The sequence below is a fragment of the Acinonyx jubatus genome, chromosome A3 (assembly GCF_027475565.1).
Source record: "Acinonyx jubatus isolate Ajub_Pintada_27869175 chromosome A3, VMU_Ajub_asm_v1.0, whole genome shotgun sequence".
NCBI lineage: Eukaryota > Metazoa > Chordata > Mammalia > Carnivora > Felidae > Acinonyx > Acinonyx jubatus.
The window spans coordinates 135649209-135675228 of NC_069388.1; the positions used below are offsets into that span (position 1 = coordinate 135649209).

The following is a 26020-nucleotide window of genomic DNA, read 5'->3' on the forward strand; positions in this document are numbered from 1 at the left end:
TGGGCTGTGGGCACAGGTGGGCTGAGGGCACAGGTGGGCTGTGGGCACAGATGCCCCGGGAGCACCGCCGAACTCGCTGGGTCACCGCGCGGATGGCGACAGGTGCACCGCCGATCTCGGCGGGTCACCGCGCGGAGGGCAGCTGGCCGCGCAGGGAAGGGGCGCCGCACTCACTCGAGCTTCTTGAAGGGCTCGCGGCCGGCCGCCACGTACTTGCCACCCGCCTGCAGCGCCTGCAGCTCGCGCACCGGGTGCCCGCGTGTGGGCGTGAAGAGGCGCCGCACGCCGAACGGCACGTCCACCTGCTCGGTCAGCTGCTCCAGCAGCGCCTCGAAGGTGGGCACATGGCGCCGCGGCACCACCAACCTCCGGCCCACGAAGAACGCGTCCCCGTTGCGGTACACCAGAATTGTCTTGGCCGGCGTCGTGTCCACCAGCACGCGTGACCTGCGCGTGCCCATGGCCCCGCCGTCAAAGGGCCACTGGCCACCGCCCGCTGCGCTCCAGCCGTGGGGCATCCAGGGCGTGGGCGCGGAGACCGCGGGGCCGTGCTGACGCGCCCGGCGATTGTGACCGCCTGCCTGCCACCTGCTGTCGGGAGGGAAGCCGGGCGGGGGGGGGGGGGGGCAGGCACAGGTGAGGGGGGCATCCAAGAGGTGGGGGGGCAGGAAGTGGGAACAGGTGAAGGGGCATCCGAGAGGTGGGGGTGTGGGGGGCAGGGGGTGAGAACAGGTGAGCCTAGACAGGTGGGGATGACAGAGCTCTAGTGAGGGGAAGGAGGCAGCCTCTGTGATCTACCTCTCTGCAAAGGTGGCAAGAATGGGAGGCCGGGGACATTCACAGCGACCTTCCCACCGCACTAGCCAACCTCCTATGCAGAAGAGGTTGGGGGATGGGCCGGGAGTGGGGGCCATCAGGACCATCTTAACAATCAAAACCATGTCCAGGAGGAATTGCGTGGACCCATTCAGGGCTTGTGAGAAGCCGCCTTACGAGCACAGCTAGCATACAGTGTCCCGAAGGTTTAGCATCCAGAATGCACCTCCACCGGGGAAGAACAATTGAAGGGGGTGTGTGTCCTTGTGAACGTCATTCCTTATTCTGGGTATCAACGGGCCCATCCTCTTGAGCTGAGAAGATGAATGGTTCCAGAAATATGTTTTTCCAGTGGTTTTGATGGGCTTAAACTTTTAAAGACAATAAGCTACAAGTATCACTTACCGAATCGACGTGCAGAATGTACAGAATTCAATTCTGTAAATATCAATATCTTGTAGTGTTTTTTAAAAAAGTGATCTTTAAGAGACCACCTATCTTTCACGACCACAGACAATTTTCACACGACCAAATGCTCCACAGCGACGGTAGATACACGTACCGATGTGTGAGCGTGACCGCTTTATTAAATCACCAGGAATTACGTTGGTCCTAAAAAGATCAATTGCCAGAAACCTCTTAAGTTTCAGATGTTAAACACCCTTCAAGAGAAGAGTGCGACGGGGCCACCGCACGGCCGCGCGGAGTCACAGGTTGGCCCGGAAGCCTGCCTTCACGGAGAACCTCATCATGGGCTTCTCCCGGGGGCGCAGGAGGCAGAGGGAGCTGGGGAAGCCGTTGAGGCGCAGGCGGCTCACGCCCCCGTCCGGGGTGATGGTGAATCTCACGTGCGTGATGACGTCCTGGAGCTCCAGGGTCAGGCTGTCGAACAAGTGACTTTTGTCGGCGGACAGCTGAAAGAGAGGCAGGGAGCGGTCCTTGTGATAACGCGGAGTGAGGCCCAGACCGGCCGGTGTGGACTCAGGGCCCGTGACCCCAGGCCAGTTACTCACTGATAACAGGCTGGCTTACCACAGAGGAAGGCTAGCAGGGGTCAAAAGCCCAGGTAATGCTAACATGAACACTCGGGTCCATGATGTTCGTGGTTCTCAGTGGTTAATTAAGTGGATACACCGATAAGAAAAAGAAAGTGAGAAGTGGGCATATTGGTGCCTCCCAGAGGCCATCACCCATCTCCACGTGGGAGCACCCCTCACCCCACACTCTGGCCCACAAAGGACTGTCCTTCTACTGGAGCAAAGAGGACGCTTCTGGAACATCTCCGCGTCCATCTCACAAGAGGACACATTGTTATAGCTTTAGCTTTAAATATATTAGTCACCCCTTCTAGAAAGTCAATACACTGCAGAAACATTTTCCACACATACGTATGTCCTTTGTACATGATGGTTTAAAACAAAACTTGGTTATGCACACGAATGAAAGACTAGAGCCTGTCTTTCTATTACATAAATGCACAGATACGGTTTTTAGAAGCTTGTGCGTCTTACTATTTAATCTGAGCAGAAGGTTTGGAAAGGAAATCTGAGCAAAGCGGCCCCGACGGCGGGTCCGGCCTTCCCCGGGTCCCCGTGGGTGCCATACCTTCGTGACGGGAAGCAGCGGTTTCCACTTATGGCCCGGAAGCTCCCACTTCTGCTTGATCATGTCTTCCTCCTCCTGAGTCGTCAGGATGCAGCCGTCCAGCTTACAGCTGTCGGGCGAATTGCCTGTCGGGACAAATTCAGGGTCACTTCCTCCACTCTGCTTGCCCTCGGCAGTTTGGCTGACTTTTTAATCAACTCAAAGACCCAGCAAAGGACAAATCGTTGTTCTCTCTGAAGAAAAGCAAAGGCAGGACGCATGTGAGAGAAGGAACGTACCCATCTGTGACGGAGGTGGATTGCCTGACGCAATATGCGGGAGTTCATTTTTCAGAGGAATCAAAATGCGCTCGATGCGCGTTCATGGGCCGGCACCTTTGAATTTGCGTGTACGGCATTTTACTTGGGAAGTGGAAGGTACCTGATAAGCATCCCTGATTGCAGCGTTAATTACTTGCACACTGCTATGTGGCTCATCCCAGACTATCGGGAGGCTGGAAGACACTTCCCTTACGGCACCGCATTGTGTCACGTGAAACAAAAAGAAAGACCGAGCCAAGTTAACCAGCCAGGGCCTGGCCTCGACCCCACATGCCGTCTTCCAGGTGTGCTACGTGTTCGCCTGATAACACATGTGGTCCTGAGTCTCTCTCCTCTCTGGGATTTCCTCAGAATCGTGCCCAGTGGGGTTAGGAGACCTCAGGGGAAGGGTCCCATACTCTTCGCAGGGGGAACTGCTGTGGGGGTGCCTAAGACTTTCAGATCAACAGAGGAGGGGGTTCTGATCACAGGAAAAAAATACTCAGTGCCCCCATGCCCCCCGTGGCACATCTCTTAAGACGGTGACCTCCAAGGTGCAAGCACGCTGCTGAGGGCACATGAAAACCCGAAAGACGTGGGAGGAGGACACGAAAGCCGCTATTTCTGTTTCTGTTTCTTCAGTATCTACACACATACGTGCATATCTGTTAGGTTTCATGTACGTGAGATTACAGCTGGGGTTGGCACGCCCCTCGGGCCGCGACTGTGCTCGTGCTGTGATAGAACCGAGAGGGCCGACAGCAAATTCAGGACGGCGCAGCCCGGGCTCCCTGGTTACGTGCATGTACTGGCCGTTCCCGGGCTCTGACTAAACTGTCGCTCACAAAATTAGCATGCGATTGACATCATCCATGCAGAGACCCATGGACTGAAGATACTGCCAGAAACACAAGCACCCAGGAACCACAAGAAAATAGCAGGGCTGCATTCCCCCGACCCAAGATGAGCTGTTCGTTGGCTGTGTGGAAAAGTGAAAGCAGTGACCTGCTAATCAGATCTGAAATAGTCTTCCAGGGGCGCCTGGGTGGCTCAGTCCGTTGAGCGTCCCAACTTCGGCTCAGGTCACAATCTCCCGGTTCGTGAGTTCGTGCCCCAAGTCAGGCTCTGTGCTGACAGCTCAGAGCCTGGAACCTGCTTCGGATTCTGTGTCTCCCTCTCTCTCTGCTCCTCCCCTGCTCACACAGGGTCTCTCTCTCTCTCTCTCAAAAATAAATAAAGATTTTTTTAAAAATTTTTTAAATAAATAAATAAAATAGTCTTCCAAAATTAGGTCACAATCATCCATACTGTGTCTTAAAATAATTAACTTAAATCCACTACCACTGAAGAAGAACCTTGCCTTAAACACATACTGTGCCTTGGTGCAGTCGTTAGTAATCGCGTGAGGCCACGATGATTCGCAAGACATTTAAACATCAGGCATCCAAGGTATGAATATAAACTGCCACCACTTACTGAGACAAGTGAGCAGTCAGGAAACATCCAGTCCAGCACTTATCGAAATTTCACCCAACCATTATAAAGGTTTAATAACCCCTCTTGAACTGTGTCCATATAATGACACAGGTATATATTTCAGAAGAAAGTAGGTTTCAAATGCCAGCGGCACTTGTCCGAATATGTTTTTACTAATAGCACACTTTTGAAAACGTGTAGCTCCCTGCCGTACAAGCCCACCCTGGACAGGAAATGCCCCCCCAATCAATCTCCCTAGTCCCCCCCGCCATGAGAATACACCCCCATCCAGTTCTTCTGGATGGGACTAACCAGGAACGACTGCACAGGCTCTTTCCAAATGAGATTTGGGACCCCTACAGCGAAGAGTCCTAGAGCATCACAGAATCTCGGATGACTCCGGGGGGTGACCCAGCTCAACTCTGACATTTTACAAAGGGGGAAGTGGGCCCGCAGAGCTAAAGGAAGTTGCTCAAAACTGCACACCCGGGGAGTGCAAAAGCCAAGTGCCGAGCCCACCGTCCTGAGCCCCACACCCACAGACCACGTCATCTGCGTGGTCTGCGTTACCAGCACGCAGGTTCTGTGCGCTGCCTGATGGTTCTACATTCACCTTTAAAATACGTCGTATCGATTTCAATTTGAGTGATCACTCCAGGATGTGCCAGCCGGAAGACTGCCCATTCGCAACCCGGAACAAGGAGACTACCGTTCTCGTCATTCTGGGATTCAAAAGGAAAAAGAATAAAAAGAAGCCAGCTTGAGGCCACTCAGGAAACGAATTCTGAAAACAGCGAGTGAAAAACGTCGACATGTGCTGATGACATTTCTTTTATTTCTTACTACGGAAGAGCATCTCCTATGCCCCGGTATGTAAATTACTTTCTGTGTTAATTGCCCCCCTTGTCTATTATTCCTTAAATGCCTCATGTGGACTCAGGAGCTTATTGGGTAATTGCTACGTTTTTATAAATTTCTGATGTGATTTTCTATGTCGACTGTAAATCTGTGTAGAATGAGACACACAGAAGGGTCTGTATCCAACCCAGCCCCTAGGTACTCTAATCAATTCGTTTTGACCTTTCAAAGTAGATACGTTCTTGGTCAAATCTATACCACTGTGTAATCTGCCTCCAAACTTAGTTTCTGGCAACGGGAGTCGTCCGCTTCCCATTGGAAGCGTTGGCTGACACGGAAGCTAACCCAAGAGAGGGGTGTTGTCCGGGGAAGTTTTCAGTGGGGTTGACAAATTGCAAGGTGTTTTGTTTTGCTTTTGTTTTGACTTTCTTATCTCACATTAGTTACTAGGCAAACTGAACAGCTGAGCCCCCTGTCTGTCACACACTCATATACGTAGGTGGTCTCACCCAGGGACACGTAGGTACCGAAAACCATGACACTGGTGGGGTTTTTTTGCCTCCAGGTCAACCAGTGAATTTATCCACGGGTTTTATATCATTAAATTGTAGACCCTTAATTATAGAACCGGCGGCATTTCAACCATTCGTTGGAGTAGCAGGCGCGGCCAGCGTGTGCGCCTTCTGGGTCCTGCCCTGATGTTACCGTGAAGCAGTAGGCAATCCGGAAAATGACGAGAAGTACTTCCGGAATGCTGCCTACGAGGTTCCGGAAGGAAGCGCTTCCTTGACGTAAACTTAAAACAAGACAGAGGAGACTCTGAATCGTGGCCGTTTTGAACTTCTTACCTCTAACACCGGTGGCCTGTCCGGCCTCCTTGCGGTCTCCCAGCCATCAGCCATAGACCTAGCCTTGCCGACTCCTGCCAGAAATGACATTATTTAATGGGAGTGTCACAGGATTTTATCTTAAATGTGAGAATGAATGCAGGGGAGTAACGAAACCACAGATCCCTTGTGCCTGAACGTTGCTACATAAATTATTGCCATTCAACTTAATGTTTTGATAAATTCACATGCAGCCATAGGGTAAGTTTTACTCTTCCCTTTCAGCCAAAATTAGGAAGGAAAACTGATTTACTTCACATCATAAGGGCATCCAATCCTGTGTGTGGATGGTTGATCTCATCCACCCCCATGCTTCAAGATGACACCTCCTAAGTCGCTCATATCCTATTGGGGTGCTTAGTGCGGGTTCATACCATATTGGGGTGCTTAGTGCGGGTGCCCAGATGCCCCAAATGCAGGCCAGCTCCCACAGCAGCATCTCACCTATCATATTGTTTGGATGCCCAAAGTGTGCGTTGCTGAATCCTACACAGGCGCCCCCGTGAGCGATGGCTGCGAGGTCAAACGGTTCCTTGGGATCAGTTGCGGTCCAGTCCTTCTGTCCACAACCATACACTCTAAGACGTGCAATCCCACCGTCTGAGAAGGAAAGAGGCCGTGGTCATTTCTTACTTGGAGAGGGGGCTGTTTGTGGGTCATAAACAACAAAGCTCTCCACACCTGTCTGCTCTGTTTCTCAAATACACCAACCCAGCTGCCCCAGGGCCTTTGCACCCACCATTCCCTTGTACTGGAACTACTTTCCCAGCTCTGCAAAAGGCCATTTGTTGTTCTTAGGTGTCACCTTATGCGTCATGGCGTCAGAGATGCTCTTCCTGTCACTGTCTAGTTATCTCCCTCCAGCTCTGCCTAGCCCCGCCTGATTCTCCAGGTTGGGTGAGTCATCATCCCCTCCTGCGAATTTTTGCCAGAGCTCAAACCACAGCCTGAAATGATCTTGTCATGTATTTGTTTAAGCCCCTGCTATCAGTATCTCAGAACCAGAATATAAAATCTTTGAAAGCCAGAATAGTGATCTATCTCGTTTGCTTCTCTATTGTCTCTACCTAGTACTGGTCCTGGCACACAGCAGGTGCTGACATTTCTTATTGGATTAATAACCCCAGGAAGGTCAAAGAGCTGTTGGAAGATCCACCAGAGATATAATGTTTGGGGCCACAAATTAGCGTTGCTAAATACCACACAGACTCATACAAGAGCCTTATGTTTCTATTTTTGGAAAAACACTGACTGAGAAGAGGGAAGATAATGTTCACAAAACCAAATCGCTCTGAGAACCACAGCAGCCTAGAGTAAGTCTGCAGAGCACACAGTAGCTGCCAACATCAACTCACATTCTCAGATTCTGAGAAAGCGAATATTTTATGTGTTTGAATAGCACTTCCTGGAAGATGGGAGGAAGCTTTGCATGAACAGCTTTCCTCGTTATTCTACTGAAACCAAGCCCTTATATTGTTCCACAAAAACCTTGATGAAAGTGAGTGATCAGAAAAGAATTCAGTAGATATTTACAATAAATAAAACCAGACTGTGTTGGCATAAAACCCTAAATATTACACCAGAGGGGGTCATTCAGCAGAAACGAACTTAGGGGAATCCCTCCTCTGGTTCACGGAGCATCAGGATTCACTCCGATGCACAGAACACACTTGCCTGTTGAGTGTAAAGCTGATTTTAGGTCTTTAAAAAATAAGATTCTTCTTTACAGACCTCATATCCAGCCTTGCTTTTAATCAAAACTATCAGGGACATCAGGCATGCCACTCCGTGCTCTGAGAGTGACTCATCTAAAGCAACCTGTTGCCACTCCAGGACAAAACACTGCTTCCTTCCCCTCTATACTTGAACCCCGGGGGAAATATTTGTAAATCTGATAAAGGATTTGTATCTAGGATACACAAAGAGCTCTTACAATTCAACAATAAAAGACAAAAACCCAACTTAAGAATGGGCAAAAGATCTGAAAAGATATCTTTCAAAAAAACGTGTAGGTGTGTGTGTGTGTGTGTGTGTGTGTGTGTGTGTGTATACGTATATGATCTGTACATAAACACACACAAATTGCCAAGTACGGAACTGAAATATGCTGGTCATCATTAGTCCTAGAGAAATGCAAGTCAAAACCACAAGGAGACCCCACTGCACATCCTCTAAGATGGCTCCAGTCAAACAGGCAGATGACAGTACGTGTTGGTGAGGATGTGGAGAAACGGGAACCCGCCCACGCTGTCGGTGACAACGTAAGATAGTGCCACCATGGTGGAAAACAACCGGAGGGTTCCTCCAACAATTAAAAATGTAGCTATCAGGGCGTCTGGGTGGCTCATTAAGCATCCAGCTCCTGATTTCAGCTCAGGTCATGATCTCGCTGTTCATGGGACAGAGCCCCACGTCGGGCTCTGTGCTGGCAGTGTGGAGCCTGCTCGGGATTCTCTCTCTCCCTCTTTCTCTCTGCCCCTCCCCCACTCACACGTGCATGTGCTCTCTCAAACTTTATTTAAAAAACGTAAATAAAAACATAGTTATCATATGGCCCAGCGAGTCCAATCCTACGTGTATACCCAAAGGAAAACATATATCCACACAAAAACCCGTAAAGGAATATTTACAGCAGCGTTTTTATAGCCAACGGGTGGAAACAACCCAAATGTCCATCAGTAGATGAATATATAAACAGTACGGTTTATCCATACAATGGAGTATCGTTCCTCCACGGAAAGACGTAAAGTACCCCTGATAACAAGCCTTGAAAACATGGTAAGCGAAAGAGGCGAGTCACAAAAGACCATTTATGTGAAATGTCCAGCATGGTCAACTCTGTCCAGACAGCAAGCAGACTGGTGGCTGCTGAGGGCCGAGGGAGGTGAGGGTTGAGAGCAAGATACAGGATTTCCTTTTGAGGTGAGAGTAGTGTTCTCAAATTGAGCGTGGTGATGGTTGCACCTATGCTGTGTTTTTCCGCATATACCCGGCTAAACCGTAAGCCGCTGAACGGTGCACTGCAAGTCGGTGAATTACATTACAACAAAGTTGTTAAGTAAGAGAAAATGAGGGGCTTTTGCACACACCGCCTCATCTGCCGGTGCACCTGGCTAAATAGAATGTGTTAGGAGACATTCAACCTGACACAACTCCCTCCCATCACCTCCTAATTGGCCTGGTGCTTTGTCAATAACTACCAACGGATGGCTGGGCCACAACGAGAATTTCCTAGGACACAAAAAGGGGCCACCTGTCACCCGAAAATGCTAGAGAGATAAGTGCCTTCACCCTGAGACGTGCCCACACCAAGTCAAGAGGCCACAGGACGGCAGGTGGGGCCACATCATACTTACCCGGGAAAATGTTGAGTCTCACGTGAGTCCACCTCTGCTGGGAGTCGACAGGAAAATAATTGTGGCTGGAAGCAGGCTTTCCTGGTGTAAGCTCTGTCATGGGAACCAAGTAATTCCAATCGTTGGACCCCAGCTAGCAATAAATAGAAAGTGTTAGCAGTGGCCCCAAGGACAGTAAATTCTCTCACCCTGGTGCTCGTGTGGGGCCTACAGGATAGAGATACTTTGGAACATAACCTGATGATGGCTGCCTAGTAAAATACTTCAATAAAAATACTGATAAAGATCAAGTCTCAGGTTTAATAAGCAGACTACAGCCCTGAGGGCTTTTCATCCAGATCGAAATAGGCACCGGGCGATGGCAGCAGGGGAACGGGCAGGGAGGGTTGGGAAGAAGGGACAAGATCTGGGACTCCCTCTGAGGATTCTAGAAGAAACCAGAATTGGTGACGTGAACATCGGTGCACACCAGGCTGCTCCCTTGGACCCTGAGACCTGGGGTGAACGGGTTGACCTGAACGTCGTGACCAGCATTCCTCAGACTGAAGGGCCTGTGTGTTGTTCCTCTCACTGTTTATTTCCCAGTCTGTTATGGATCAACACTTTCGTAAAACACAATATAAATTAACGACTGGACAAGCCTTAAAAGACAGGAATGTACAAAAAAGCACAAGTCCACGTGGTTCCTTTACCAGACTCAGCAGGCATAAAAGGTATGTAAAGTCGTACTCCCGATTTCTGAATTTATCTTATCGGGGTAGCACCTGGCAGGTAGCAGGGCCGGGCAGACCCCCTGGGACACATCACTAGACCTCACTCGGGCTGTAGAAACCATTTGTGATGCTGGACGAGTAGATGAGGAGAGGCTGAGTGGGTGGGGTATCCCTAAGAAGCACCCTCGTGGCCCTGGCCACCGCGACAAGCCGCCGACCCTGTTAGCAGACGCACCTTACCAACAGCCTCAAACTCCGCCGGGGTGGCCGCGGCCCCTGTCCTGACTCCTCTCTGTGGCATTTCTGGTGCTTTATCTGGAGGCAGAGGGACCAACGCGGTTACGGTTTGCGTTCGGAATCAAAGACAATATACTCCTAGTGGGCGGTCTGCTCATTTTTATTCCGCCAAATCACCCCAGAGAGAAGCTTCCTTAAGTCAAAGTATCAGATGATCAAAGTGATAGACTTGCTGAAGTTCCTCAACATTTGAAATACTGAGTAATTCCAGAAGGTGCTGCAGTACATTTGGTAGTACTTTTGCTCGTCAAAATACAACACCATCTCCAGGGTGAGTCTAGCTGCAGCAAATCTATCACACGACTCGAGTTCTCAGGAGTCGGATCAATGGAGGTTCTGAAAAATTGCAACGTCAAGGCCAGAAGAAGACCGTCCCCCACGGCATGCTTGGAATCGACACTTGGGCGATCCCGGATCGGACTCCGAAGGAATCCTCCTTTTTGGCATCAGGCAATTCCTGCCTCTGCAGCAGCACCTGTCCTGTCCTCACCTACGTTCTCAGGTGCCCCTAGTGTCAGGAGCAGGGCCCGTCCCCTTCCGTAGAGCCTCGTACAGGGCTGTGGACACAGTGCTTTCGGCGTAAATCTGCCAACCGGTGTGATTGATCTTCCCTAAACACGTGTACGTACACACACATCGTGGTCCCTGCTTCTAAAAACAGTAACGCTGGGACCAGCATCAGACGGTACCATCGAAGGAGCGAAAGCAGGGGTCTGACTTGTACTTATGCTTCATTCCACGAGGCACAAAGAACCCCTTCCTGACAACTCCGTGGCTGCCGCACTCTTGTGCCCACAGGGACAGCCACCACCCCACAGCCGGCCCACGCCTGGCTCCACACTGTCCAGCAGCCCACGCACTGCCCTCCCCTGCACCCTGCTCGCCCCAGCGAGGCCCCAAGAGCGTGGGAACAATGAACTCTACACGTGGCCAAGCTAAAACTCAGAAACCACGGAACACTGCACTGGGAACCCAAGTTCTAAAGCCTGTGGCACTAACGTGGCCTTAGACACGTTGCTGAACCTGTCTGGGCGGAAGTTGCACGGGGCGGGGGTGCTGGGGGAGGGGGGGCAGGCCAGGGGAACGGTTCCCAAGGCACCTCCTTCCAAGTTTGCTGCTTGGATTGATATCCGAGGAGCATAATCTCCCATGAAGTAGGAAATGTCCACATCGAAGCCCCGGATAATCCCTTGTATCCCCAGCTTGATGATGCACCAGTCGTGACCTACGGGAGGGAAGCGAGGGCATCCCCGTCAGGCGTAACTCGGCAGACAAAGCGCGTGATTGAACAGGACCGAGATGAAAAAAAGACTCAGCGACACCCCCTCCCATCCCAGAAAAGGGCACGCAGGGTCACTCTAGGCTGTGACGTAAAGATGCCCTCGGCGCGGCCACGCACGCCCCGTGCCCCCACGACAGCCCTCCGCCCCAGCCACGGGCCTTGGATCCAGGGAGACCCGATTCCGGTTGAAAACCGGCCCCTGCGAGCCTCGCTTCTTCGACTGTGAATCAGGGACGAGATCAGCTTCCAAAACTCAAATGTGACTGTGTCCAGGGTAGAGAACAGCCCGCCCCGCTCGGCAGGTGCTTGGCGCACGGCTGAGCCTCCGGCAAACCGCTTGCTCGCCGTCGCCTCGGACTCTGCAGGGCCCAGCTGCCCCCTCCCCGCGGCTGCTAAAGTGCAAGAAGTCTACAAGCCACAGGTCACCCGGTACTTCCTGGCTACTTGTGGTCACGTGTAGACCCGGCCTGGAAATGCCCAGATTCAACAGCAGCTGCTAATGGACCTGGGAAATATCCAGGACCTCTGTAGCACTTGACGCAGCCGAAGAACCCAGTTATCAGCTGGATAAGAACCCGGTTACAATGCCGATTTAGTTTGCTCTCACAGGCGCGTCTGCAGCTTTAACAGGTGTATTTTCATTGAGCCTGGTGAGGAGCAACGAATAAAAGCCGGCCCTTCTCACTGGTGACCGGACGGGGGCTGCGTGGGCGAGCCCGTCTACACAGCAGTCAAGGAGGGACCAGAGCACCCTCTTCAGAGAACCGTGTAGACGCAACGCACACACGCACGCCACCCTGTGACGTTGCCACCCCGCTCGGGGAGGTGCGCCCCGCCCCCCGCAGCCTCACCAACACCCCCGCTGTCCCAGCAGCACATCCTCCTTTCCACCTGATGGCGCACAGACGACCCCTTCCTAAACCCTCCGAGCCTGATGTTCGGAAGGGTCACGTGAGGTCCGGGGACCCGGGAGGGAGCTGCCAGAACGCACCCCGGCTTCCCAACACCCGCGTTTAAGCTTCGCCGCGTTGCCACAAGGAGCGGTCTCAGTACCTGGAATCCTTTTCCTTCTGGTCTCCCATCCATCCATCCACTTCCCAAACTCCGTGTATTCGTCTTCTCTGAAGCTTGGGCTTTTAGTCTAAAGCAGAGACAGAGACAAGGGGGTGGTTGCCATCCCTGCGAGGGCCTGGCCTGTTTTGTCCCCCCGAGGGACAGGAGACCCACGCCAACGGGGACTCGGAGGGAATCCCCGGCCGGCATGGGGGTGCCTGCCATGACCCTCGCACTCGGGTAACCCGTTCCAGATCAGGAGAGGCCGCCCCATTTTGCGACACCTCCAGAGAAAGAAATCCTGCTTCTCTGCGGCCCTCGATGCATAGAATTAACTGGCGGTAGCGACAGCTGAAACCCCATCGCAGTGAATTCCGTGGCCCCACAAACGGCGCAGCCCCCCCAAGGCAGCCTACGGCATCCTGAAAGAAAGAGCCAGAAAGGGTACGTCTCCCAGGCAACCCAGAAAAGACTGCTTAACAAGGAATCCGGCCCAAGCGCATGAGGCGTAGGCGGGATGCTGAGGCCCAGCTGTACCCTTGGACCCCGGCCCTCGGAGCTGCTCCGTGTGTAGACAGCTAGCCTATTCCTTTTAGTGGCTACACAGTGTCTCATATATGGAAGTTCATATATGGGTCCCATCAATGGACGGTTGGATTGGCTCTTTCCCCTCCAAACAACACTGGGATGAATATCTTCTACACATCTTTGCCTACTTTTGCAAATAATATAAACCCGTGGAATAACAGGTCAAAGTGTGTAGGCATTTAAGTTTTCTATAGACAGACATATGGTAAAATGAAAAGAGCTTTGACATCTATCAGCTGTGTGACCTAGAACAAGTAAATCAACATCTCTGTTCCTCATCCTATTGTTCTCTGAGGAGTAAGTTAATGTATGTAAGATGTCCTTGGAATGTCATACTTTAACATGCTCTCGACCTGGCCAGGTCCTGCCCGGAAAGAGGGGCCTGGTCACCAGGGTGACGACATGGCCGGTAACCACGGTGGAGGACAGCACGCTGCCCACTCACGAGAACTCACACCCCACGGCCGGCATAGCAAGGTAGCAGGATTCCAGCCGAGGTTCCTTTCTTCCCTGTATTTTCAGGTTTGTTTTTTCTCTTGTTTTGTTAATAAGCACGTCCTACACTTTTGCAATTAGGCAGGTAAGACGCTTCCCCAAAGTTCAACGTGTGTGCCAGATTTCTTCCTGGCCCAGGTTACGAGCTCTGCGTGAGACAGAGGACAGTACGCAAGGATCTCAGCGACTTTCCCATAAAGCCACGCGGCCCCCCACGTCCCTGTGTCCGATGCCCGTCTGTCTCAATGTGTCTTAGCACGAGCCGGTGTGGATCTCTACATGTTTCTACCGTTCCAACGTGCCGGTTACTGGTCCACACTCCAGGACTCCCATCTCAAACATCCGGGCAGATTCTAATTGCCGTGTCGGCACACATGGCTCTACCCCAACGCTTCATGGTGCGGGATGCCCACTTACGATACCTTTACGGTGCGGGATGCCCGCTGGCAATACCTTTATGAGGTTTTCCGCAGGAGCAAAAAAATCATCCGTTGCAAATAAAATCTAGACAAAGAAAGAAAGAAGTAAAGATAAAAGAGCCATAAGTTAAAAACGATTTTATTTCATTTTGCAAGACACGGTAGAAAGAAACGTGGAATTGCCAGGGGGAGAGAACGCTATGCAATGAAGCCGCTATGCGTTTGACACGTCTAGACTTCGTGGCCTGCCTCAGCTCGTTCCAGCCTGTACTCTGCACCCCTTGGCCATCTGGATGGGGACGTGCTGACTTCTTACACTCAGGAAGAAACTACACCAACCCCCCCTTTTCACGAATGGAGGACACTGGGCTTTGTGACTCGCTCGCACACAGAGCGATGGCCCAAAAACACCACCCTGGGCCATGCCTGTGGTTCGGCTGTCTCACTGTCGGACGCCCTGCAGGAGGGGGGCCCTGGTAATTCACCAGCCAAAGCAGGACGTTTGTGAGAGGGAGGGGGTTGCTACTCATCACCCCAAGAAAACAGGTGTAAATGGACTTTTCTGGACAAAACGGGCCACGGCCCCACCGACCGAAGCCAGACCCTCGTGACAGCTGCCGTCGGGAGGGGACCCCGGGCACTGGAGTCGGGAATTAGCCGGTGACGGTTGCAAGGCCATTCGTCTGTGGCTGAAGTGAGGTGTGTTCATCAGGGGGCATTTGTTTACGTGGAGGAAGCCGTGTCAGGACGCTGTCACCGGCACCTGTCGCGAGGGCTCAGCAGCTCGAGCACTGACGGGCACAGCGGCTTCGCAGAAGGGACACTGAAACTCCCACTACCGGGACTCTGTGGGGTCTACGCAGAGGGTCCGCTCTGGGCAAGGCTCCACTTTGCTGATGTGAGTAGCTCTCCGGAGATCTCGACACACCGCGGCTGCCGGGGCCGAGCCTCCTCAGGCGGCACTGGTTGACCCGGGCCATGGTCTCGGCAGAAGGGACCCCTGCCCCTGCCCTGCTGAGGCCGCTCCTCGTGGGTGGCGGTGCGAGCCGCGTGACGGCCCCGCGGTGCCAGCCATCGGAGCAGCCGCCCTGCCCGCGTGCCCCGGTGCCGCCTCCAGCAGCCACGAGGGACCCGGGCCGGCAGCCGGCCCCCAGCTCTGGGCTGGAAGGACTGACTCTACGGAGAACCAGCTTGTAGAGAAGGACACCTCGCCTAGCCCCAGACTTCATTGATCTCCTCTCCCCGCTGCCTGGACCACGAGTGTAGTTAGTGTCGCGGGTTTGGGCGTGTTGTCTAGGAATCGTGATCGTGCAGGCTATTAGTTGCTGAACTATCGTTGGCAAAGCCAGTCTCAGCCTCCGAGCATAATTCGCCTCTAATGACACTACCGTCCTCGGACCCCAGCCCACAACCTACAGGTCAGGGGAGACCTCGCTGTTCTGCTGCGGATGACTGTCGCGGAGGCAGAGTGGAGGGGATCGCGGCTGTGTCGGGGCCGACCCGCCCGCTGAGAGTCTGCAAGGGCCAAGCCCGGGTGAGCGGAGCGGACACGCGGGAACGCGTCCAGGCCCGTCGCTGGCGCCTCGGCAGAAACCCTCACGGGGCACCCGGGGCCTCTCCGACCTCCCCGGGCCCATGCCCCCCAGCAAGCCCCTGATGACTTCCAGAAACACTCAACCAGCTGGGGCACGCCTCGCTGCCTCCCCCGGCGTCCTGACCGAAGCGGCCCCTCGCCCCTTTTCCTCGCCGGCTCCCTCTCCCACTTGAAGACCCCCTGTGCAGACAGGGGCCGCACAGCCTTTCCCAGCACCTCCCGCCCCACTCACGGCCCCCGGCTCCCGCAGCACCTGTCTCCCTGGGGGAGCAGGAGCCTCTGGAGGGCAGGACGCCCCCTCAGCCCCGTCTGTACCGGACGACGCACCTGTGAGGTGCTGGCGCTCAGTGCCTCTGCACTTTACCGGTATCGCAGTGCCCTGTGCTTGTCAACAACTGTTCCAGGTAATCCCCACACTGACATTTGAGGACCACTGATCTATACCGTGAGAAAACACAGAGGGACGGAAGACTCGTCACAGGTGCAGGATGTCTTTTTGTTCTAAGCTTAAAGCAATACTGCCTTTGCTAGAATTGTCCCCAGTTTCTTAAAAATTCTTCAGAAGCCTTTTGCGATAACGGGCTGGACTTTCGGCCCGATTCTGGCCATTCTAACTAGGTTCCTGCAGTGTTCTCCTTGCCATGAGACCCCCACTTACCTCTCCTCCTACGGACTCAGAGGCCATGTCAACCAGCCGGGTGAAGTCCAGAGACCTGGCCGGTTTTCCCTCCCTGGGAGAGTTGGCCATGGTTCCTAGCAACGAGAAGGGAGGCTCGGTCAGCCTCGGGCGTAGGGGGTAGCAGAACCCGCGTGAGCAAGCGAGGCCCTCACCCGGGTCCCCCAAACCAAGGTCTGAGACACTTGACAACACACATATTGTCCAGTGGACGTGGCGGGTGCCCACGCACTCCAGGGTCCCCAACTCCAGGTTGTGACTTTGCGCAAACACTGAACCGGGAGTGAATGAGAGCACACTCCCTCTGAACTACGTAAGAACAAAGTTCCACCAAATACACAAATCCCACTGTCTCAAACTGCAATTTTATTTCATTTTTTAAACTTTTTTCCTAACGTTTAGTTATTTTTGAAAGATAGAGACAGAGGACAAGCGGGGGAGGGGCAGAGAGAGAGGGAGACACAGAATCCGAAGCAGGCTCCAGGCTCCGAGCTGTCAGCACAGAGCCCGACGCAGGGCTCGAACCCACGAACCACGAGATCGTGACCTGAGCCGAAGTCAGACGCTCAACCGACTGAGCCACCCAGGCGCCCCTTTTTTATTTTTTAAAGGGGAAAATTTTTCTAGTTTAGAAAGGAATAATTTGTTTTTACTGTTTAGATCCATTCAAAAATCACTTCTTGAGCAACTAGCTGGCAGGCCCTGGCTAGAAATGGGGTACACAGGAGAATGCATGCCCTGCCCACACGGACTCCCCCATGGGGGAGACCGATGCCCCAGACACCCATGCAGAGCAATGCTCTGGAACCATCCGAGACCACAGCACGGAGATGGCTCCATCCAGGAGCATCCAGAACCGTTTGTGGTATCACCAGTGGGGCTGGCGTAACTTAACCCAGCCCCCCACGCCCCGCCACACCCTTATTTTGAAGTTGAGAAAGCAGAGATTTGGAGAAGGGGGAGAGGCATGGAAGGAGGCCGGGGGACTCGGGGACGGCCTAGAGGTCGCCCCACTCCTAAGCCAACAGATGACCTTCGTTCCTACCTTTTTTCCTACCCCTCGTGGTAAAAAGAGAAAACTACACAAAAAACATCTCATTAAGAATTATTCACACAAATCAAAACCACAATGAGATACCACCTGACACCTGTCAGAATGGCCCACATTAACAACTCAGGCACAACAGATGTTGGCCAGGATGCGGAGAAAGAGGATCTCTTTTGCATTGTTGATGCCACTCTGGAAAACGGTACGGAGGTTCCTCAAAAAACTAAAAATAGAACCACCCTACGACCCAGCAATTGCACTACTAGGCATTTATCCAAGGGATACAGGTGTGCTGTTTTGAAGGGACACACGCACCCCCATGATTATAGCAGCACTATCAACAGTAGCCAAAGTATGGAAAGAGCCCAAATGTCCCTCGATGGATGCATGGATAAGGAAGATGTGGTCTATAGATACAATGGAGTATTACTCGGCAATCAAAAAGAATGAACTCTTGCCATTTGCAAGTACGTGGATGGAACTGGAGGCTATTATGCTAAGTGAAATTAGTCAGAGAAAGACAAAAATCCTATGACTTCACTCATAGGAGGACTTTAAGGCACAGAACAGATGAACACAAGGGAAGGGAAGCAAAAATAATATAAAAACAGGGAGGGGGACAAAACAGAAGACACTCATAAATATGGAGAACAAACTGAGGGTTGCGGGAGGGGTTGTGGGGGGGGATGGGTTAAATGGGGGAGGGGCACTAAGGAATCTACTCCTGAAATCATTGTTGCATTAGATGCTAACTTGGATGTAAATTTTAAAAAATAAAAAATAAAACAAGATAATAAAAGAAAAGAATTAGTCACAATAAGGGGGCACTTGGGTGGCTCAGTCGGTTGAGCATCTGACTTGGGCTCAGGTCACGATCTCACAGTTTGTGAGTTTAAACCCCGCGACAGGCTCGCTGGTGTCTGCTCAGAGCCTGGATCCTGCTTCAGATTCTGTGCCCCCCCTTCTCTCTTGGCCCCTCCCCTGCTGGTTCTCTCTCTCAAAAATAAACAAACATTTAAAGAAAGAATTATTCACAATGGGAGAAACACAAATGGTCAATGCACATGAGAAGTCAGCTCTCCTTGAAATCACAAGAACGTGATTCTTCATAATATGACATTTTTCCTCATGAAATGGACACTTTTTTGTAACAAACAGACACCCACCATCTGCTGTCAGGAATGTGAATTGGAACACTGTCTGTGATGATCTTGTAATAACTCAAAGAACAGGCAGTTCCCCCACAAGCTCTTCATGCTGGAGGGTCCCTGTCTCTGCTGCGTCCTCTCACCCCAGTGGCCCCACACGGTCCCCGGGCCCCTAACGTCACCCGCATGCTGGTTGTCCCCAAATACATATCGCCTTCCTGGATTTCCACCTGCCAACCCCAGCTGTCCCCGGGATGCGTGCCCCACGTGCGAGGTCCTCCCGGACTCGGGCTCCCCTCCCCCGCTGGACTCACGTCGTCCTCAAGCCGCCCAAACAGCCTCAGGGTCACCTTTCATTTGTCTCCTCTTCCCCTTACACCTCGAATCCAGTCTGAAGTTGGATTCAGAACCCTGACATGATATGACGTATGGAATTTCCTTCCGATTATCCGAGAAGGAGAGGAAGTACTTCAACACGTGGATGAAACAGTCTGGCCAGGACTCGATAACCGTGTCAGTGGTGATGGGTACGTGAGGGGTCCAAAGATCAACTGCTTCTGTACATGATGAAATCGTTCACGGTAAAATTATACGTCTTACACGCACTGTCCACACGCATGAAGAGAGACAAAGTGGGGGGAGGCATCATCGTCTCTCTCCTGCGTCATGAAAACACCCCCAGGGGCCCTCCCTGTGTCCGTCCTTCCCTCTCTGCAGCCATCTGTCCTCAGCGAGACACCAGACCAACCTTTTGCTAAGTAGAGTCAAAAGTTAAGACCCTGTGTGGTTTCCCAAACAGAGGAGGAGCTGGTGTCCTTCCGAGGTCCACAGGGCCCTCCCCCACCAGCCCATCCAGGGCCCCCTACGCCTCCCTGACCCCCCCCCACCAGTGCCACGGGCATGTCCCACCTCCGTGGCTCTGCTGGGAGGCTCTTCCCCCCCTTCTGTGTGGCACACGCCCTCCCCTCCCTTCAAGCCCGTGCTCCACCATCACCTTCTCAGGAAGGCCCGCTCTGACCCCCAGGTAGAGTGACAGGCGGACACACGGTATGATCTGCTGGTTTATTATCATCTGTCTTTCCCAACTAGACGTGTGCTCCATGAGGACAATAATCTGTTGGGTCCACTGGTGTCTCCCCAGGGCATGGAACCCTGCCTGCTACACACAGGCTGCACAGTAATTATTTGTCCATTAAACGGGTGAGTGAATAATGTTTTCTAACTCATTTTCTGTTTGAGAATACTAGTTCCCATGGGGCACTTGGGTGGCTCAGTCGGTTAAGCGTCCGACTTCGGCTCAGGTCATGATCTCACAGTTTGTGGGTTCGAGCCCCGTGTCGGGCTCTGTGCTGCCAGCTCGGAGCCTGGAGCTTCGGATTCTGTGTCTCCCCCTCTCTTTGCCCCTCCCCTGCTCATGCTCGCTCTCTCTCTCTCTCTCAAAAATGAATAAACATTAAAAAAACTTAGAGAAGTTTAGGGGCGCCTGGGTGGCTCAGTCGGTTAAGCCTCCGACTTCGGCTCAGGTCACGATCTCGCGGTTCACGAGTTCGAGCCCCGCGACGGGCTCTGTGCTGACAGCTTGGAGCCTGGAGCTTCGGATTCTGTGTCTCCCCCTCTCTCTTCCCCTCCCCTGCTCATGCTCTGTCTCTCTCTCTCTCTCTCTCAAAAATGAATAAACATTAAAAAAACTTAGAGAAGTTTAGGGGCGCCTGGGTGGCTCAGGCCATGATCTCGCGGTCCAGGAGTTCGAGCCCTGCATCGGGCTCTGTGCTGACGGCTCGGAGCCTGGAGCCTGCTTCCGATTCTGGGTCTCCCTCTCTCTCTGCCCCTCCCCCATTCACGTACGCACTCGCTCTCTCTCAAAAAAAATACATACATAAATAGATAAAATACTGGTTCCCTCATTGAACTAGAATCTTCCTGAGGGTGAAAAGGTCCAGAAGAAAACTGGTAACGCTGATCGTGAGTTTGCAACGACGTCGTGCGCAGTCCACATATTTTATGTCTTTGATCCACAACAACCCTGCGATTTTATGTTATTCACATCTTACAAATGGAGGCAACGCACCTCTGGGAGCTCACATAGCCCGTATAAACCACGCAGCCGGAACGCGAACCACATTTCCGACCCGGATCCACCCAGACGAGACTGACACGCAAGAGCCCCGGGCACATGCGCACGGCATGCAGGTCGACCGGCCCGCGACTGGGCAGTGCTGTGACGGCACCGGGTCCCACCTGCGCGGCGGGCTCACGCGGAGGGCAGGTCGCAGACACGGCCGGCGGTGCTGATCAAGATCCAGTGGCGGACTCGCAGCGCGACCGCCGGGGCTCCGGAGCTCCCTGCCGGAGCGGACGCCTGAGCTGGGACTCGAGGAGAAGAAGGGACAAGGGAGACAGCACGTGCCAGGCGTGCGGGCGGGACAGGCCACGGGGGCCACGGAAGAAGAGGTCGACATTCGTCTGCACCTACGCTGTCCAACCGAGAAGCCACAGGCCATGCGTGGCTATTTAACACGTGGAAGTTTAATCGAAATTAAATAAAATTACGAATGTCATTTTCCCTGCCACTAGCCACGTGTCGGTGCTCAGGAATCACACGTGGCTTCCGTAGTGGACAGAGCACACGCAGCACCTTCCGTCCCAGGAAGTTTTATTCAACTGTGCGGGGAAAGCACTGAGCAACGAGGGCGCAAGAGCCCAGCCCCCCACCGCCATGTAGACTAACACTACCACGGACACTGCACCACAGGACAGACACGCGCCCTACACACAGGCTGACGTCACAGGGCTTCTGCGTAGAGCTCTCCTGCCAGGTCAACCCGTCAAGGCCGAGACACCGGCGGTCTGCCGTGTCCCAGCTCGGGCTCGGCGGCCTCTCCAGCAGGCAGCACGCGGGCTCAGGAGCGCAGAGCTCAGGGCCAGCCCGACAGGTGCCAAGACGGGGGCCTGGCCAAGCCTGTGGGTCGCTGCAGGCTTTCCCCCCAACAACAACAGCTTAGTAACCGACCTGTATCCTGGACGAGGTGACACAGTGCCAGGCCAGTCACGGACACACCTCAAAGCCTTGCTGGGTATTTCATCGTCTTGATCACAAAACATTTGATTTACCCGGTCGTTCTTTTGAAAAGGCCCGATGTTTTTCCCCGGGCAGTTGCAGCGAGCTCCCTATGCACCAGGACGGAGCATTCTAACAGTTTGCCAAAGCCACCGATTTAACGCCCCTTCTCCCAGCTACCGGGTTTGGTGGAAAAAGCAAGGTGTCACGGCAACGTGGGGCGGGGTCCTGCGGTCCAGCCTCCCCGCTGGCCAGAGAGCAGCGGGAGGGGGAAGCTCTGGCCATCCTTGCCGTCTTTCATCTTTCTCTTCCATGCGCCTCCCATCACCTCCACCAGGCAGTGCGTGCTGCAGGTGCGCGGGAGGGAGAGCTGGCCAGGGAGGCGTCTGACATGCTTCTCCCAGGGACCAGTCTCAAGCCATCCGGTTTTTAGGCTCCACCCTCCATCAGACAATAAGCCACTTCTGCTCTTCCTTTTAAAAAAAGAATGCTCTAGCAACGTGGATGGAACCGGAGAGTGTTGTGCTAAGTGAAATAAGTCATACAGAGAAAGATACCATATGTTTTCACTCTTATGTGGATCCTGAGAAACTTAACAGAAGACCATGGGGAAGGGGAAGGAAAAAAAAAAAAGAGGTTAGAGAGGAAGGGAGGGAGCCAAAACATAAGAGACTCTTATTAAAAACTGAGAACAAACTGAGGGTTGGGGGGGGGGGGCGGGAGGGAGGGAAGGGTGGGTGAGGGGCATTGAGGAGGGCACCTGTTCGGATGAGCACTGGGTGTTGTATGGAAACCGATTTGACAATAAATTTCATATTTAAAAAAATAATGATAATAAATAAAAGTTAAAAAAAAGACTGCTCCCTTCTGGAAATGAATGTTTCCATTTAGCAAATCAATAAATGGGAAGCTCGTCTTCAGAAAACATCAGTCAGGGTAGCGGTGCCCTCTGAGGCTGACGCTGTAAAGCAGGCAGGACGTTTCCCGTCCCGGCCTCCGAGGTGCAGGTGGCACTCGGGGTGACATAATCCAGCCCGTTCCTCAAACCGGATGAACATGCTTTCCCCAAGCTCCTCGAAACGCGCGTGTATTCCCTGAAAAGCACCGCGAAGCCAGGCCTCGAGGCCGATGTTCGTCTTTCCAAATGAAACCTAGTGCTTGGACACATCTGTTGGAATTGGCAGAAGTGAATCGCTTTGGGGCAGAGATTTCTCCGCGAGCTTCGTCCGCAGCCCCCCACCCCTGGCTGACCCCTAGCCTGTGAGCCCCACGGGGGACGGGGCGCCGTGAAGGGACCCTCGCGGCGGCTCCTGGGACACAGTCACTTCATCATTCTCCTGCTAAGGCTCCAACTGTGGCCAAGCCCCTGCCACTGCAGCGGGTCAGAAGGTGCTTCACCGCGATAAAAGAGAAACAAACAGGCCTTGTAAAATACCAGAGGCGCCACCAGAGACAAATCCGAGAGGAGCATGAATCTCCCGGTGCAATTTAACGGAACCAGCCGGGGGCGGGGGGGATGCAGGTAAAATTCAGCCACAATTCCCTCTGCTGCCACTCCCACCCCTTTCCACCACTTTCCACAAAGCAGTCAGGTCTGCAAAGAGCAGAGACTCTCCCCATGAGGTACTGAGCACGCAAAGGGCGTGACGGTGGCCCAGCCCGAAGATGCTAGCCCTTGCCTCATGGGTATGTAGGTTTAATCCGATGCAAAAGAAAAGTCAGTTTCGTGGTCACACTCGCCATATTTTAGGCGCTCGGAAGCCAGGTGGGGCTGGTAGCACAGGAGAGAGATTTCTATTGCTGGAGCAGGATCTGGCCATCCGTGCACGTTGCAGGAGGGCACCACTGTTTCCATTTTCATTAATGACCTTAGTTAGACATAAGGCCAATGTTCAGGAATGATCTTAGAACTCTCTAGCAGCCTCTCAGCAATGCCAGGAAAGCGCCAGCAACGGTGCAAAACCAAGTTTTGCCGGCCCCTGTGACCGTGCGACCTCACCCGGCAACGGGGACTCTGCAGATGCGAGTGTGTCGACCGACCCTGAGAGGGGGAGGGGCTCCTGAACAATCCAGGTGAGTCCGCCGTCTAATCTCAGGAGACAGGGTGCGAGCAGAGACCTTTCTCTGGCCGGAAGCGTGCGAGGGCTGGACGGAGCCCTGGAGGACCCATAGGCGGCGGCCGCTGGCCCCAGCAAGGAACCAAGAACCTCAGCCCTGCAAGCACGGACGCGGCCTCTTCCCTCCCCTCCCCTCCCCTCCCCTCCCCAGAGCCTCCTGCACACAGGCTGGCACTCTGACTCCGCCTGTGAAACCCAGCAGAGCAGCCAGCCGAGCCCAGCCGGACTTCTGAGCTGCAGACCGTAAGATAACAAATCTGCGTGGAGACCCTGAGGGTGTGTGACAACAACCTGACACACCCCAGAGTTCTCTATTCGGACTTCACGACACACGAGGTCAGAGAGGCACAGCGGGCTTTCGCCTTCTGGGACGGACGACGAGGCCCCTCGGGTCCCGGGGGCCAGAGGCTGTGGCCTCATCGCCTGTGCCCGTTATAAGGGACTCGCGGGGGCGCACACAGGACGTTCGCTGTCACCGCTGGGGACCTCAGGCTGGCCTGTGTGTCTGGGGGCGCCCGGCCCTCAGCCCCCCAGATGCCCTGCTGACCGCGCTCAGGCTGTGCCGGCCTCTCGGCGGGTCCAGCCAGGCCGGCTTTAACTCACATAGCCCAGTGAGGCCTGCGTGCAAGCTGGGGCCTCTGGGGGAAGTCTGGGTCTGGCTCTGGGCGGTGTCCCGCCAGGCTTTCCATCAAGTAAGCATCACCACGTGAGACAGGCACACGGAAGAGAAAAGAGGTCTGCAAGCCTCAGCCCCGAATCTCCACTCCGGTCCTCGTGCCTTCCTCACGCCAGCCAGAGAGTGACACACGATTGTACCCGCCGCAGAGAAGCCCGGAGAGGCAGGGTCACACGGTCACGCAAGGGAGGGGACGCGTTTCCAGGGAGGCCGCCCCGGCCCCTGTGTCAGAGCACAGCCCCGCCCGTCCATTACCCATCAAGAAAACAGTGAAGTCTTCACTGTCTCCCCCGGAGCCGCACGACTGGTGTCTGTCTGTTCCCCCCACAGTCTCGGAGCCCATGGCGTGAAGAGTCTCCCACCACAGACAAGAATGCACCCCACGAGGCCCAATCACACTACCAGGTATTTGCCCAGGGGTACAGAAACACTTAATTCAAAGGGGCACGGGCACCCCGACGTTCATAGCGGCGTTATTTGCAGCAGCCAAGATAGGGAAAGAGCCCAGGTGTCCATGGACTGATGCACACACACACACACACACACAACGGAATATCACTCGGCCGTGAGAAAGAATGAAATCTCCCCACTTGCAACAACACGGATGGAGCCAGAGTGTAATGCTAAGTGAAGACAGTGGGAGAAAGTTAAAAACCACATGACTTCACTTATACGTGGAATTTAAGAAACAAATGAGTAAAGGGAAAAAGAGAGAGGGAGAGGAACCACGAGACAGACTCTTACGTATGGAGGACAAACCGATGGTTACCAGATGGGAGCTGGGCGGAGGGTGGGCTAGGCGGGAGATGGCCATTGAGGAGGGCACTTGTGATGAGCCCTGGCTGTCGTCTGCAGGTGACGAATCACGGTATCATACACCCGAAACCAATATTACACTGTATGTTAACTACACTGGACTTAAAATAAATAAATAAAATTTGTTTAAGTTTATTTATTTATTTTGAGAGAGAGAGAGAGAGAGAAAGAGGAGGAGGGGAGGGGCAGAGAGAGAAAGAGACAGAGAAAATTCCAAGCAGGCTCTGCCCGGTCAGCACAGAGCCTGACACAGGGCTCAAACCCATGAACCATGAGATCATGACTTGAGCCTAGATTGAGAGTCAGATGCTTAACTGGCTGACCTCCCCCACCAGGAGCCCCAATAAAATTTTTTTTAAATGTGAGGTGGGGAGAGGACGAACAGCAGGGGAGCAGGGTCCAGCCTGGCACCTCACTGGAAACACCACCTGGTGTCTGGCCAGCCCCCCACGCCCGGCCCCGGGTCCACAGGGTTTGGGGACCCACCCCCGCCCTTACTTCCAGCTGGCAGATGCCCATGGTGCCATTCGTCCCCCAAACCGTGGCAAGGACAGCGTTAAAATGGGAAGTTATGTACAAAGGGGACCCTACCCTCACCTCGGAATCCGAAGTCCAGTGTTTAGGGCTGGATTTCTTGCTCCCCACAAGCCAGCCCAGGTCCCGTGGTGGTCTGGTGCCCGCAGGAGAGAATTATAGGGCCCTCACCTAGCAAGACAGAACTTTCTGGAGGTTGGCCGAGCTTG

At 53.6% G+C, this 26020-nt stretch overlaps 2 protein-coding genes across 5 annotated transcripts in view; both read right to left on the reverse strand.

Moving 5' to 3' along the window:
* Window positions 1-514, reverse strand: part of DCDC2C (doublecortin domain containing 2C) — a 76374-nt gene extending 75860 nt beyond the window's left edge. Inside the window, exon 1 of one of the 3 annotated variants that reach the window (XM_053201289.1) lies at window positions 175-504. In XM_053201289.1, coding sequence (XP_053057264.1) covers window positions 175-461 — 287 coding nt within the window. In that variant the 5' untranslated portion in view covers window positions 462-504. Of the gene's footprint in view, window positions 1-174 lie in introns of all 3 variants that reach the window. The other 2 variants (XM_053201288.1, XM_027077806.2) reach the window with 2 other exon arrangements.
* An 871-nt stretch (window positions 515-1385) lies between these two features.
* On the reverse strand, window positions 1386-26020 carry ALLC (allantoicase). 2 transcript variants are annotated; one of them, XM_027077800.2, is made up of 13 exons: window positions 25875-26020; window positions 18925-19021; window positions 16397-16491; window positions 14179-14229; window positions 12643-12730; window positions 11407-11532; window positions 10246-10325; window positions 9298-9430; window positions 6386-6541; window positions 5903-5976; window positions 4810-4918; window positions 2422-2546; window positions 1386-1730 (listed from the first exon to the last, which is right to left on the reverse strand). In XM_027077800.2, exons 3-13 carry the CDS (start codon window positions 16484-16486, stop codon window positions 1524-1526), a joined length of 1239 nt encoding a protein of 412 aa, XP_026933601.1. In that variant the 5' UTR covers window positions 16487-16491; window positions 18925-19021; window positions 25875-26020; the 3' UTR covers window positions 1386-1523. The 2 variants fall into 2 exon arrangements, with proteins under 2 accessions (XP_026933601.1, XP_026933603.1); XM_027077802.2 differs by lacking the exon at window positions 18925-19021 and having other exon boundaries at window positions 25875-26017.

Coding starts and splice junctions, on each gene's coding strand:
- ALLC (XM_027077800.2), bottom strand. CDS start 16,486: ATGGCCAACTCTCCCAGGGAGGGAAAACCGGCCAGGTCTCTGGACTTC. Junction 14,230..16,396: donor CTGAGTCCGTAGGAGGAGAG/GTAAGTGGGGGT, acceptor TTCTTTGTCTAG/ATTTTATTTGCAACGGATGA. Junction 5,977..6,385: donor GCATCCAAACAATATGATAG/GTGAGATGCTGC, acceptor CATTTCTGGCAG/GAGTCGGCAAGGCTAGGTCT.